Genomic DNA, 15030 nt, shown 5'->3' on the forward strand with positions numbered 1-15030 from the left:
ATGTAATGTAAATATATATGCAGACTGCTACAGCTGTGTTTTGCTAGTCTTAATGCTAACGTCACAAGACTAGAAATCGGATTGTTCAAAAGAAACAGTCCCGTATAGTATCGTCAGATTATGAAGATCAAGGGCAGACAACATTGACATGGAAACACGTACAAAATGAAATCTGATTAGACTAAAAATAAATATAAAGTTTAAAAAATAATAATAATAATAAAAAAAAGTAACATCCACATAGCGCAAAGAAACACTGGAAAATTAAGAATAAACATTTTTTTTTACAATGAATTTAAGGAAGAGAATATTTTTTATTTAGTTTGTAAACGTCCATTACTGATCCTGGCAATGTTTAGGCTTGCGCGTTTGACGTTCCAACAGTTGCAAAAACTGACATTTTCGTCATACAATGGTGTTAAATTTGATTCTTTAGAGAAAAGGGAAGCAAATCCGTTTAATTCGTTATAATGTAACACTTGGTGCGGTCCCAAGGTCTCGATTAGAACACGACAAAAGCTCCAGTTGGCATATCAACTACATTTCCCACAATCCCAAGCGCGCGTTGCTTGGGTGTCTACGTGACGTACACGCACTTCCGGTTCAAGCGTGGACTGCTTCATGACATAGTTGTTTGGGGAGAAGAACCGAGTGCGTCTTCGAGAGTCGTCTGCCTCCGCCACCCCGAGCCGACCTCCAGTGACATCCTCGCGGGCTTGAAGGCAACGCCAGCCTCCGCCGCCGCGATGGAGGCGGTCCCCCGCATGCCGATGATATGGCTGGACCTGAAGGAAGCGGGAGACTTCCAATTCAACTCGGCCGTCAAGCAGGTGAGCTGGGCGGGGACGCGGAGCGACGGAGGCAGGCAGCAACTGGCTCCAAAGTGGCCGTAAACAAACCAGCTTTGACCGGAACCGAGCCAAGCGGCGTTTGTTGTCTGGCTAAACATTCAGAAGAAGTTAACAGAAGGCCGTACTTCTCGGCTAGCTTCAGCTACCTTTTGTGTGTTATGATTCGCTTTGTGTTAGCCTAAACGCTGGATAAAGGCTTTGGTCTAATTAGCCGGCAGCTAACGAAAAAGCTAGCACGGCTAATAAACGGACACAAGTGGACCAGCACGGGCCGGTACGGCCCAGCTGGACCAGCTCTGATCCGTCACTGTCACATGACTCAAAGCCGCAACGCCATCATAACAGCTAGCAAGTAGCAACAAGTGGACATGAAATGAAACTATATCAAGTTTTACATTAGTATAGGTAATTATGCTACCTGAAAGTCACTCACGTCAAATATATTTAAAAAATGAGTCGCACAATCATTTTCTTCATCGCTTTCCTTTTTTAGATAGGTATTTACCTTTGGTTTCTTCCTGATTTCCCTAATACACAATCATCATAAACGTCATCGCTAAATCAGAATTAACAAAACAGAAGTCGATGATTTCCAACCACTCGAGCTCATCAAGTGTGCAACAAGAAATTGATTTAATTACTCCAAAAGTATTTATTTACTATAAATATATATACTGTATATTTATTTTTATTTTATCAATGCCAACGACATTTAGTGAAAGACAGAATGTTAAAATGCTGTTCCACTAGATGGCAATTAAACTATATAATGCTGGGACAATAGTTTGGTGGTGTAGTTTGGATTTTTGTTACATCATATGTTGCTTCCAGTGGTGTGCATCTCTTTAATGAGAAGCAATGTTATGCATTCTCAATATATGGGGTGCGATACCATTAAAGGATGGTTTAATTTTAAAGTGGCACAATTCAACTCAGTAGGGTTTTAATTTAATTCAATATAGTGCGGTTCAGTACGAGAGGGTATAATGCAATGCCTTTGTTGTTGGCCTTACATATGAATGACCTTGTTGGTATTGTCAACATGGCATTTCCTTCAAGATATATCTCTAATAAAAGACGATTTTATACATATCTCGATATATTTTACAGTGTAATGATTGGGTTTGGTTAGATGCACTCACATCTTTCAAACCAAAACTGATATTCCGATTTTTCCCCCTATTGTAACACATCTTTTCTTCCATCCATCTATGCTAATAGCATTTAGTGGCAGGCAGAACAATGAAATGTTCTTCCCCTAGATATCAATTGTCTACAGTACAGACCATAAGTTTGGACACACTTTCTTATTCAATGCATTTACTTTATTCTCATGACTGGTTACTTTGGAGATTCTCACTGAGAGCATCAAAAATATGTGTGAACTGATGTCGAGTTATGTATTTAACACAAAAAAAAGTGAAATAACTGAAAACATGTTTTATATTATATATTCTTCAAAATAGCCATCCTTTGCTCTGGTTACTTTTTTGCATACTCTTGACATATTTACCTCTGGGAAAAAACTGTTTAAAAACCCTTTCAGGTGAGTACCTTTTTGAAGCTCATCGAGAATGCCAAGAATGTGCAAAAAAGTAATCAGCGAAAAGGGTGGCTATTTATTTATGTATTTATTTTATTATTTTCACCTTTTTTTTTGTTAAGTACATAACTCCAAATGTGTTTTTTTTTTTTTTGACATAGTTGTCGTCATAGTTTTGATGCATTCAGTTAGAATCTACAATGTACATAGTCATGAAAATAAAGCACGTATTGAAAGAGAAGGTGTGTCCAAACTTTTGGCCTGTACTGTATATGACTTGATGACTTTTAGCTGTGACTTTTTTGTGTTTTGTGAGTTTTTTTTTTTTTTAGTGTTATGTAATATGGGCAATAAAGGTTAGGATCACTGTGTTACATCATATGTCGATCCTGTTCTTCATTCTTCATACACAAGCTACACTGTGTAGCTTTTGGATGCTTTTTATGAGCTAAGTAGAATTTTCTGGTATATCCTGAAACTTTCTGAAATGTTCTATAATGTGGCCTAGAATGTCTTAATATCTTGTGATGTGTTTTTGTGTTTTGAGGATTCCGTTCTAGAGCTGAGGGGGAAAAAAATAAAATAAAATAAAGCAGAACCGCAGAGATCATTTTTCCACATGATCTAATATTACTGCAGACTCGCACGTCACTCCATTTTGTGCTGAGTGATTCATCGCTTCCGGATAGTAATTTCAGGCAAACTGATTTTGTGATCGCCATAGCTTTGTGTGTGTTTTTGTTTGTTTGTTGTTTGTTTTTATCACCCCCAAGCTTGCCACTCAGAAATGGAATGACACTCGTGGATTTAAAATATTGATTAATAGAATTCTCCTTTGCATAAATTCATAAAACCATAAATCAATTCATGTGAAAATCGAATTTTACTTCAAGGCCTGAATGACTCAAGTACCCAGGCCTTACAGGCCGTAAGTATATTATCAGTTTTGGTGATTAAAAATGTTAACAAATAGTACTTTTAATTCCATTGCTATTAAGCAGGTATAGATAGTTTTAGGCTTTTGGGCTGGTGTCAAATCCTGCTGAAAAATAAAATAATTGTCTCCAAAAAGCTTCAAGTACTATAAAAAAATTCTGCCATGCAGCTGCGTTGAATGTGCAATTGATAAAAATAAAAAAAAGGACCCACACCAGCAAATCACAAATGGCTCCCCAAACTACTACTGACTGTAAAAACGTCACCTTGGACTTAGAACAGTTTGACTTTTGTGCTTCTCCACATTTTCCCCTTTATCTTAACAATCCCGCCTGAATAATGACCTTTTCTATCACGTTTAAGAAGAGCTGACATTTGTCTGGTGTGTCGTAGTACATCTTGAAGAACTACAGCGAGAATCCCGAGAACTACAATGAGCAACTGAAGAAACTGGAGACGCTGCGGCAGGTGGGTTCGAGTCAGCTGACCCCGGTCACATGACTACGGCTGGAAGGGACCGCCTGAAACGTGTTTTGTGTTTCGTCAGAGCGCCGTGAACGTGACTCGAGACTTTGAGGGATGCAGCACGTTGAGGAAGTACTTCGGACAGCTCCATTACCTGCAGAGTCGCGTTCCAATGTCAGCGGGACAAGACGCAGCTGTATCCATCTCATGGTACACACACACACACACACAAAGTTACGTCACATGATTTAGTTTTTTCATCTGAGGCAACGAGACTGACTCAATAAACCAAATGCGGATGTGAAATGTGTGTTTGTGCAGGACCGAGATCTTCTCTGGTAAAACCGTGGTTCATGAGGACATCTGCTACGAGCAGGCGTGTATTCTGTACAATCTTGGTGAGTTGAATAAGTTTTGTTCCTTGACACTATAATTATTTTATTTTTTTTACACATTTCTACAATCAAGAAGTCGTCACCCAACAATTTATTTATCAAGTTTTGACCATTCGGTAATGCAAAGACTCATGGAATCTCCGAATTAAATCTTCTTTTGAGAAATTAAATGGCCTTTTTGTGGGCGTCTACCTTTTTCTAAAATCTCACCAATCTCGTATTTTGATGAAAATGTGTGTTTTAGGGTTGGCCCAAAAAATATCACTTGACAGCAGTTTGACCGATCAATACCAAATTGGGTGGTGATCAGAACAGGATGAACCCAAAAGTTTCAAGGACCATTGCCCGGAACAGGAAGTGAGCAAATTGGATTCGAAGTAGCCTTTTTGGAGGAACACCTTGGAAGGAATTCATCCAAAGCCCAAATTGGAAGCAGTCATCCTTGACAAGGGGTGTCAAACTCAATTTAATTCAGGGACCACTTTGACCCAAATTTGATCTCAAGTGGGCCGGACCAATATGTCCATGTCCTAATATGCTATAAATAACAACAGGTCAAAAAATATATATATTTTTTTAATGTCATTTTAAAGTAATTAATACATCCGTTCGTCAAATATTTCCATTTATTATCTTATTGCAGAGTAATCGAAAATTTCTTCACTAGCCAGTGCAAAGATTTTGCATCAAATTGTAACAGCCAAAGAATCTCATTTAAGTGTTTTTTCATGGACAAAATTAGCTATAACTGTTATTTCTTAGTGAAAAACTACAGTTTGTGTTCTGTCTTTACGGGCCTCATTGAATCCCCTGATGGGCCATTTCTGGCCCACGGGCCGTATATTTAACACCACTCCTCAGAGACAGATAGGCCACACTAATTTACCAATCTTTTATTTTATTTTTATTTTTTTACCTATGTCATGTGTGCGTTTGAACCAGAATCCGACTTATCTTGATAGGCCATGTATGTTAAAACCTACAGTGAACTTGTCTACGGCAGTCAAAGCCACTTTTGTATGACAGGAAACAAGTCACAGTAACAAACATTTAGGACATAAACACAAAAGTACAGAGAGACGTTTACTAACTTAGTGTCCAGTAGTGAGGTTTGGCCATGTTCATGTAAGAACTCACCTGTGTTGGCTTGTAGGGGCTCTGCATTCCATGTTGGGAGCTATGGACAACCGTGTGTCTGAGGAGGTATGATGCATCCAAACACACACACACACGCACACACCCTCACGCTGTTTGTTGTGGTTCCAGGGCATGAAGGTGTCCTGCACACACTTCCAGTGCTCAGCAGGAGCTTTCTCCTACCTGAGTGAACACTTCAGTCACAACTTCAGCGTCGACATGAGTCACCAGATCCTCAACCTCAACATCAACCTCATGCTGGTAGGACACACACAAACACACACATGCACACTGTGGGATTAAATCTGTGTGTGTGTGTTTGTCAGGGTCAGGCTCAAGAGTGTCTTCTGGAGAAATCCATGCTGGACAACAGGAAGAGCTTCCTGGTGGCTCGCATTAGCGCTCAGGTGGGCCCCGTCAATCATTCCCGTGTTAGGACGTCATGGCGCCCGTGAACGCCTGTTAAGCGTACACCGCGACGCCCACAGGTGGTGGATTACTACAAGGAGGCCTGCAGGGCTCTGGAGAACTCTGAGACGGCCTCCATGCTGGGAAAGATCCAGAAGGACTGGAAGAAGCTGGTCCAGATGAAGATCTACTACTTTGCCGCTATCGCGCATGTGAGTGTGACGTGCACGGCGTGCATGCGACGCCTCAATCTGCACACGCAAACACCTCATTGTTACTCCTCAACAGCTCCACATGGGCAAACAAGCCGAGGAGCAGCAAAAATTCGGCGAGCAGGTATGTGCACACCTGCGGCACAAACGGTTGCAAGTCGTGGCTACGTGCTCTATTGAGTTTGGGTTTGTGTGCAGCTGGCATACCTTCAAAGCTCCTTGGACAAACTGTCTGAGGCAATCAAGCTGTCGAAGGTACAGAATTTCTCCGCACAGTATCACACTGGTGATGACGGTTGGTCTTACCAAAACATGTTTGTGTACGCAGGGTCAGCCTGACAGCGTGCAGGATGCCCTGCATTTCACCATGGATGTGATAGGTGGAAAGTAAGAGAGTTAACAAAAGTTCTAGAATCCTTTTTTCCACCCGGTTTACTTTAACTGAAATGGCCTACTTGTAGATACAACTCTGCCAAAAAGGACAATGACTTCATCTATCACGAGTCTATTCCTTCTCTGGAATCGTTGACGTCTGTCAAAGGTAACAAGGACCATAGCCAATTTGCACATTGTGCTAATAGGGCTGGGCGGTAAATACATTTTATTTGCATTCTCTATAAGGGGGGGGAATTATCCTGAACAGAATATATTGCCTAGTCCTGTGTGCTAATGACAAAGTTCCATATCGTGTGCAGGTGCCCCCTTGGTCAAAGCCCTGCCCGTTAACCCCACCGACCCAAGTGTCACAGGACCGGACCTGTTTCTCAAGCTGGTACCCATGGCAGCCCACGAGGCCGCCTCTCTCTACAGGTATGCCCCTACGCTGTTAGCACATTAGCGCGCTAGCTGCTACACAAATTTGTGCTTGCAGTGAGGAGAAAGCCAAGATGCTGAGAGACGTCATGACCAGGATCGAAAGCAAGAACGACACACTGGAGTGAGCAGAGTGCACATGTAAAGATGGAGTGTTGCTAATTGCTAAGCTAACACAGTCATTCCTTTGCATGCAGGCAGTTCATGGACTCATTGGGCGTGGAGGCTGACTCTGTAGACAACTTGGAAATGTACAACCACATCCCGCCGGTCCTGATGGAGAAGTGCGCTGCTCTTAGTGTGCGACCTGACACCGTCAAGAGCCTTGTCCAGTCCATGCAAGGTATGCCTAGTACACCAAAGACAAACTGTTTTAACAGTGGTTCCATAACTGTGCTCTCGGGGTCCGCAAACCATAACTTTGGGGACTGCAAAATCATTTTCAGTAAATTGTTTAATAATTTTTTTTTAATCTGTGGATCAACGTGCCAATAAAACAAACATAGACAACCAATTCTAATAACATCCAAACTTTTTTCAAAAAAATATTTGCCAATATGTTATCGTAACATGAAGCAAATATTCAGCTTTTAAATTCCAATAGAATTTGGGGCCACGCATGCTATTTGACATTTGGAGTATGAGGGGTTCCTATTAAAAAAAAAAAAAAAATTATTTAAATCATGCCTCTTGAGGTCCTGGATACACAACGGTGAAATTTTGCTCTAAAAGACTGACCTTTATCTTTTGTTCTGTGCTTCAGTCCTCTCGGGCATCTTCACCGAAGTGGAGTCGTCCCTGCGAGAGATCCGAGACATTCTGGAGGATGATGAGGTCGGCGAACGGACCCTTACTCAAACCGCTGCCCTGGCTGAAGTGCACCCAACGGCACATGCTCAGCTCCTAGCAGAGTTCCGCAGGGACCTGGAGAAATACATGGAGGCCCACGAGAAGGCCAGCTTCACCAACACAGAGCTCCACCGTGCCATGAACCTGCACATCAGCAACCTACGTCTGCTGGGCGGACCACTGGACAGCCTGAGAGACACCCTGCCCCGCCCGCAACTTAGCGAAGGTAAAAATGGGCATGAGGGACTGTTTCAACTTCTAGCTGAGCGAAGGAAACAATTACATTGTGCTGTGTTGAGCAGAGGACATGGCCGAGATGCAGTGTGTGAAGCGCATCCTGGGGAAGGTTCAGGAAATGAGGGACCAAAGAGGCTCTTTGGAGAAACAATTGCGGGAACTCATCGAACAAGATGATATAACTTCCATCCTGGTGACCACAGAGAGAGCCGATGTAAGGGTAAGTTTTTAGGCAGAATGTTTCGGCCCTTACAGTGAGGTGCTGACTCAGGAACAAGGTTTTTGACATCACAGTGCGGCGCTGAATGGGGACAAAAGTTTCGGTCGGGACCTCCATTGTGAGACACCAAACCAGGATGAACATTCCTCACCCCGGAATGAAGGTCCAGACCTCACATAAACTCATAACTACAATTTGTTCTTCCAGGATGTGTTTGAGGAGCAGCTGAAGAAGTACGAAGCATTGAAGGTCTACATTGACCAGAATCTGTCAGCCCAAGAGAACATCCTGAAGGCTCTGACCGAGGCCTACGTTCAGTTTGCATCTGTCCGCAAGACCCTGATCGAAACAGAGCAGCAGTGGACCACCATGGTCCAGAGCCTGGTGGGCTCTTACGAGGCCTACGAGGACCTTATGAAGAAGTCACAGGAGGGCAAGGAGTTCTATGATGACTTGGAGGCCAAAGCATCACGTCTACTGGAGAGAGTAAAGTCTTTGTGTCAGAGCAGGACAGAGGAGAGGAAGCACTTCATGGAAAGGTAGGTTTTCTTCTATGCTTACGTTGCAACTACTCACACTAGCACATTCTTACCTCTGCTGTCCTTGTAGAGAGAGCCAGAAAAAACCTCCAAGACCCACGGCAGCAAAGCCTTCCTTGAAGCCAAAATCTCAGGATGAAGACTCCAGTCTGGAGGATCCGGAGTTAGCCCAAATTAATGCTGCCATCTTAGCCTTATCAGAAGATAAACCAGAGGAGCTTCGCAGCCTCCCACTGGACATTCCTTCTCTTCCCACTTCTGCGGCTCAGCCAGGTTCAGAAGCATTCCTCCCCCCGGGTGCCAAAATGGGCGGCAGCAGCTCCTTGCCTTGGCCTGGTTCCTCAGCTGCCGGCCTTCCTCGCTTCCCGGCTAATCTCCCGCCACCGGAGCTTCTGGCTCGGATTGCTCATTTTCCAACATCTGGCACCCTGCCCGTACCAGGACCTTTGCCATGCAGACCTATTCCTCACATGGCCACCCAGATGCCCCCACAACTTCCTACACAGGCAGTTTACAGGCCTCAAGTCCCTCAAGCGGGCCCAGTTTATCCTGCCCCTGTCCGGCCTTCAACCACTACTGTGGACACCATTCAAGCACCTATACCTTACACTCCGACACCTCAGCACCCCGTCCCACCCTCGATTTCTGCTGCCTACACCAGATCTCCCGTCCCACCCTCAGTTTCTCCTGTCTATACTGGACCCCCACAGATGGGAGCCTACCCCCACTTTGTGCCTCAATTGACACAACAGAAGCAGGTGCAACACCAGTACCAACTCCCCATGGTGCAACCCCTGTCCTCCCTGTCCTACCAAGCTGGACCGAGAGCCCTTTCGACCCCTCAACTTCCGCTGCAGGCCTACCCGCATGGATACATGCCTCCGCAGCCTGGCCCCCCTTCCCAGCCTGGTGGTCCCCCGCATCTTGGCCACCCACCTCAGCCTGGCGGTCCCCCGCAGATTTGCCACCCTCCTCAGCCTGGAGGCCCCCCACAGCTTGGTCATCCTCCGCAGCCTGGCGGCCCCCCGCAGCTTGGCGGCCCCCCGCAGCTTGGCCACCCTCCGCAGCCTGGCGGCCCCCCGCAGCTTGGCCACCCTCCGCTGCCAGGCGGCCCCCCGCAACTTGGCCACCCTTCGCAGCCTGGCGGCCCCTCTCAGTTTGGCCACCCTCCGCAACTTGGAGCTCCTCTGCAGCCTGGCGTCCCTCCACAGCCTGGCCGCCCTCCGCAGCTTGGAGCTCCTCTGCAGCCTGCCACACCTCCACAGTACCCACAAGTGTTCCCAGGTCACATGCAATCACAACAAAATGGCTACACAGCTCGGCCACAGATACCGCAAGGCTACCAGGCCCCTCAAAACTACACCCCCCACCAGCACCCTCAGGTGATGCCAGGCCCTATGCCAAGTCCAAGCCTGATGCCTCCGCAAAATGCCTCTCTCCAACTCCCCCCAACATCTCAAACCGTACCGCCTGTTTCTCAACCTTACCTCCCTCACCAACACCTCTCAATGTCCCCTAATGCTCAGCAACTGGGACCCCATCCTCAAATAGCAAGTGGCCCCAGAGGGCCGATGCCTCCTACCAGCCAGACACTCCACCCCCCACATCACCCACAGATGCCTCCTGCTTCACAGCCTCATCTGCTTCCTGGTCCTCAGGTCCATCTTCAAAGGGCTCCCATAGGACACATCCCCCAAACCCCCCTTGCCCCGCAGCACCACCCTCACCCTGGACAGCCTCCCATTCCAAACATGCCTCGGCAACCCATGTCCATGCCCAGTCACACCCACTTGCAAGCCCACCACACTGGGGGTGTTTGTTACCCTGGAGGGACCCCCATGATGCCCCAGCAGCCCCTCGCACCGCAATCCATCTCCCCACAACAGCCTCAACCGTCTCACTCGCAGCCTTCTATGTACCCATCCGCTACAGGAGCTAATGTGCCCACAAGTGCCCCACTGACACCAGCTGCGCTTGGCCCACATGGTGTACAACCTCACATTGCCCCCCAGCACATGCTCCAACCCTCTCCTGTAGTACAACCAGGACAGGCAACACTTCCTCTCTCCCCATCACCTGCACAGTCTACATCCCCCACACCTGGCCCATCTCCTCTGATCCTGACCCCCCAGCAGAGGCCAACGGTTTCCCCCAACATGGGTGGCATACTTCCGTCTCCCTTGACCGTCTCTCCTCCTTCCACTTCTCTATCTCAGCGTCAGAACTCCAGCAACCACGACCTTCTATCCTCCAGTCCCGAGAGCCAACTGGGAGGCACCAAGTCCCCCACCAATGTCCTCCAGCCCACTAAAGCAGACCCCCAGGAAGGGGAGCGTCGCAAGAAGGACTCCCAGGGTGTTCTTCTGATCCAAGGTGATCCGTACGAAGCTCCGGAGCTCGTAGCCCGCCTCCACACTGAGTTGGAAGAATTCCTCACCCGGGCTGAGTCTCTGGATGAGCCCTCAGATGGCGAGAAGGGGATGTCAGTGCTGGACACGTACTGGAAGGAGCTCCAGGAGGAGCAGGAGAGAGACGCCCGGCAGCTATCAATCGCCATCGCCCGCTGCTACACCATGAAGAACCGGAACCAGGACATCATGCCCTACGATCACAGCCGTGTGCAGCTGCAGTCAGGAAAAGACGACTACATCAACGCCAGCTACATCAAAGACCTTTCGCCATTTTGTCCGCAAATCATTGCCACGCAGGCGCCACTCACTGGCACCGCCGCCGACTTCTGGTTAATGGTCTACGAGCAGAAGGTCTCCTTGGTGATCATGCTAGTATCGGACCAGGAGGTGGAGAAGGTACGTAATTACTCCAGATTGTGCCGTTTTGTGTGTTCTTGGTGCCAAGGAACTATTTTGAAGTGATTGGAGGAGCTTCATTAAGTCAGGCCAAAGCACTAATATACTATACAGTATTGCATTGGTGCTGTTTTGTGGATTATTGGTGCCAATAAACTATTATGATGTGAAGGGTTGTTGAAATGTCTCAAGTTGGTAACATTTACTTTTGCAAACTAGCTAGCAGAAAGGCTGGGTCGGGGGGGGACTGGCCAGTCACAGTTCTTTGTGTTTTTGCTTGACTCCAATTGGTTTGTGACGGTGTAGCTTCTGCTCTGGTAGGGAAAAGTGGTGCGCTACTTCCCAACGGAGCGCGGCCAGCTGATGTCTCAGGGTCCCATCAAGCTCAGTTTGACCACACAAAAGACCACGGCCACCCACGTGGAGCGCATGATCTCCCTGCAGTACCATGAGCAAAGTCTGAAGCGCACCGTGGTCCACCTGCAGTTTACATCCTGGCCAGAGCTGTACGAGCACTCACGTCCATTCCTGTCTTGTCTTAAGTTTATTCTTCTGACGTTGTGTTCTTTGTGTCCATAGGGGGCTTCCTGAAAGTAAAAGCAGCCTACTGCACTTTATCAAGGAAGTCCGTGGACACTACCTGCACCAGAGACCCTTGAACATGCCCGTTGTGGTCCACTGCAGGTCAGTGTTTTAGCCTGAGAAGAGAAGGTTCTAGTCCCCAGAGAAGTTACTAGCCCTAAGAGAAGGTCTAGTCCCGAGATGAGGACTGAGCATGTTCATAACATCAGTGTTCATGAGTAGGGTTGTGTTTATACTCAGACTCCTTTGAGGAGGTCTTAATCAGAACATGCTCTGTGCCTGTTTCTCTCTGTGCTGTAGTTCCGGTGTGGGTCGCACTGGGGCCTTCTGTCTGCTGTATGTGGCAGTGCAGGAGCTGGAGGCGGGGAACGGCATTGCGGACCTTCGAACCCTGGTCAAGAAGATGCGGCAGCAGAGAAAGAACATGCTACAGGAGAAGGTATGAAGCTGCCCCAAAAAGTGACACGGACACGGCCCGCCGCGGGTACGCTGAAGTAACCGAGCGCCACCCATTTGTCTTCCATGCAGCTGCACCTGAAGTTCTGCTATGAGGCTGTGTCAAAGCACGCTGAGCAGATCTTGTTACAACACGGTGTCACCATGATGCCCTGCAGCAAGAATGCCGCAGCTACCATTTCCAAGGTACACACAAACACACACACACACTACACAGCATCTAAACAAGCAAACGCATGCAGTTTACACGGACATGTTTGTTTGGGTCTCGTCCACAGAGAAGTTTCTAGTCCGAAGAGAAGGTACTTGTCCCGAGTGAAGGTTCTAGTCTTGAGAGAATAGTCTTGTCCCAAATGAAGGTTCAAGTGCTGAGAATAAGGTTCTTGACTAAGAAGAAGATTCTACACCTGAAAGAAATTACTCGCGTCAACAGAAGGGTCACTAGTCACACCAAAAAGAAGCTTCTAGTCTTGAGAGAGGGTTCTTATTTAGAGAAAATGTTCTCGTATAATCCTGAGGCAAGGTTCTAAGTTCCAACGAAAGGTCTAGTCCTGATGGGAAGGTACTATTCCTGAGAAAGGGTCTCAGTCAAGAGAGAAGTCTGAGTGTCAACAGAATAGTCACTAGTCACACCTGAAAGAAGCTTCTATTCTTGAGAGAAGTTTCTTTTTGAGAGAGAATGTTCTTTTCTCAAGAGAACCTTGTAATCCTGAGGGAAGTTTCTAAATTCCAAAGAATACTTCTAGATTACAGAGAGGATTCTACACCTGAGAAAAAGTTCTCTTGTCAACAGAAAGGGTCTCATGTCACACCCGAAAAAGCTTCTAGGCTTTAGAAAAGGTTCTAGTTAAGATCTCATCCCAAGAGAAGCTTGTAATCCTGAGGCAAGGTTCTAAATTCAAAAGAACCAAAAGAGAGAGAAGATTCTAGTCTTAGAGATTAGTCTTGTCCCAAATGAAGGTTCAAGTGTTTAGATAAGATTCTACTGTACAGAGAAGATTCTACACCTGGGAGAAGGAACCCGTGTCAACAGATAGTTCTCAAGTCACGCCCGAAAGAAGCTTCTAGGCTTGAGAGAAGTTTCTAATTTAAAGCGAATGTTATGGTCCCAAGTAAAGAAGAATGGTCTAGTCCTGATTGGAAGTTACTACTCTTGAGAAAGGGTCTCAGTCAAGAGAGGACTTTTAAGTTTTGAGAATATTCTAGTCTTAAGAGGTTATGATCTAGTCGAGGTAGAAGGTAATAGTCCCAAGGTAATGGTCTATTCCTTAGACTAAGCTGTAGTCTCAAGATAATGGTCTAGTCTTGATAGAAGGCACTGGTCTCAGGTGGATGGTCCAGTCCCAAGTAAGGGTTCTAGTCTTGAGCGGTCATGGGAGAAAGTACTATTACCAAGAGGTTATTTTGTCTTCAAAGAAGGTTCTAGTCTGAGAGGGTACTAAGTCTCAAAAGAATGGTCAAGTCCCAAGTTAAGGTAGGGCTCTTAAAGAAGGCTATAGTCAAGTGGGAAGATTCTAGTCCTAAGGTTATGGTCTGGTCCGAATTGAAGATTCTTGTGCCGAGAGAATGGTGTGGTGTGGTTCCAAAATTGTTGTTTCAACAATCGTTGCCACCGTGACTTCCTGGTCTTGTTTGCAGTCGTACTCCCGCCAGGAGTCCCAGCAGGACCTTGTTCTGGGTGGCGACATGCCCATCAGCTCCATCCAGGCCACCATCGCCAAGTTAAGTGTACCACCCCCCGGCGACCTGGACCTAGATGATGATGACGATGATCCACCCCTCTCCTTTTCGCCGTCCATCCACTCGCCAATTGACTCCTGCCCCCCTCTGGAGCCTGTCGCTTTCCCGGGATCACCCTTGTCACCCATATCGGCCCCCGACTGCTCGGGGTCGACCCCTGCCCCTCTGTCCCCTCCACCACCCAACGGCCTGGATGCGGCATCACCGCCACCGGAAACGGTGGCCACCCCGCCACCGACTTCATCTTTGGAGCTGTTAGCCTCGATGACCCCCGAGGCCTTCTCCATGGAGGGTGGTGGCGGCGGGGCAGCTAAACAACGGGTGACCAAGCAGAGCTTCCTGCAACCAGTGGAGGGCCAGGGTCTCCATGGGAACCGGGGGGATGAGAGCATGGACCCCCTCAGCGGTCTGGACCCCCTATGGAGCCTCAACAAACCCTAAAACAAGTCACACATACACACAAAAAAAATCTCAGCATGCACCGCCATCACTATCCACATGGTGTCACTTTAAGGCAACCAATCAAGCGACTTTTGTGTTTGTAAATATTTTAAAGTTTCACTAATTAAAAATAAATAAATGGAGTTAGACATCAGACGTTGCAAAGTGATTTTATTTTTAAAAGTTTTTATGATTATGTCACTTATGCAGCCCCCACAGCCAGCGAGTGAGGGATGAAGGGGCGGGGTTTCTTGCGTCTATTCATTGTTCAGTTTTTATGTTGGATCCTCAGGAAGCTGGCACCACCAACTTAGTCGCACATGTAGCTTTTGTATTTTGCAAAGCAAAACACCGTAAATCAAACCGGTGCGTTTCACCTCGTGAGACCAATTTAGTCGC

The 15030-nt window shown here is 46.8% G+C and overlaps 1 protein-coding gene across 2 annotated transcripts; it reads left to right on the forward strand.

Moving 5' to 3' along the window:
• The first annotated feature begins 612 nt into the window (after nt 1–612).
• On the forward strand, nt 613–14785 carry ptpn23a (protein tyrosine phosphatase, non-receptor type 23, a). 2 transcript variants are annotated; one of them, XM_077576676.1, is made up of 25 exons: nt 613–830; nt 3724–3798; nt 3878–4005; nt 4117–4193; nt 5344–5393; nt 5457–5588; nt 5654–5734; nt 5816–5947; nt 6024–6071; nt 6146–6202; nt 6276–6334; nt 6409–6488; nt 6643–6757; nt 6819–6884; nt 6958–7103; nt 7524–7835; nt 7912–8066; nt 8274–8605; nt 8676–11412; nt 11734–11918; nt 11992–12096; nt 12295–12433; nt 12523–12636; nt 12729–12752; nt 14089–14237. In XM_077576676.1, exons 1-24 carry the CDS (start codon nt 747–749, stop codon nt 12738–12740), a joined length of 5421 nt encoding a protein of 1806 aa, XP_077432802.1. In that variant the 5' UTR covers nt 613–746; the 3' UTR covers nt 12741–12752; nt 14089–14237. The 2 variants fall into 2 exon arrangements, with proteins under 2 accessions (XP_077432802.1, XP_077432801.1); XM_077576675.1 differs by lacking the exon at nt 12729–12752 and having other exon boundaries at nt 14089–14785.
• Nucleotides 14786–15030: the final 245 nt, after the last annotated feature.

This window comes from Vanacampus margaritifer, chromosome 9 (assembly GCF_051991255.1).
Source record: "Vanacampus margaritifer isolate UIUO_Vmar chromosome 9, RoL_Vmar_1.0, whole genome shotgun sequence".
Classification (NCBI taxonomy): Eukaryota; Metazoa; Chordata; class Actinopteri; order Syngnathiformes; family Syngnathidae; genus Vanacampus; species Vanacampus margaritifer.

What these genes read in the sequence shown, in the direction of transcription:
- ptpn23a (XM_077576675.1), top strand. Translation starts at nt 747, where the DNA reads ATGGAGGCGGTCCCCCGCATGCCGATGATATGGCTGGACCTGAAGGAA. An exon ending in CGGACCAGGAGGTGGAGAAG is followed by an intron (nt 11,413 to 11,733) that starts GTACGTAATTAC and finishes CTGCTCTGGTAG; the next exon opens with GGAAAAGTGGTGCGCTACTT. An exon ending in AGAACATGCTACAGGAGAAG is followed by an intron (nt 12,434 to 12,522) that starts GTATGAAGCTGC and finishes TCTTCCATGCAG; the next exon opens with CTGCACCTGAAGTTCTGCTA.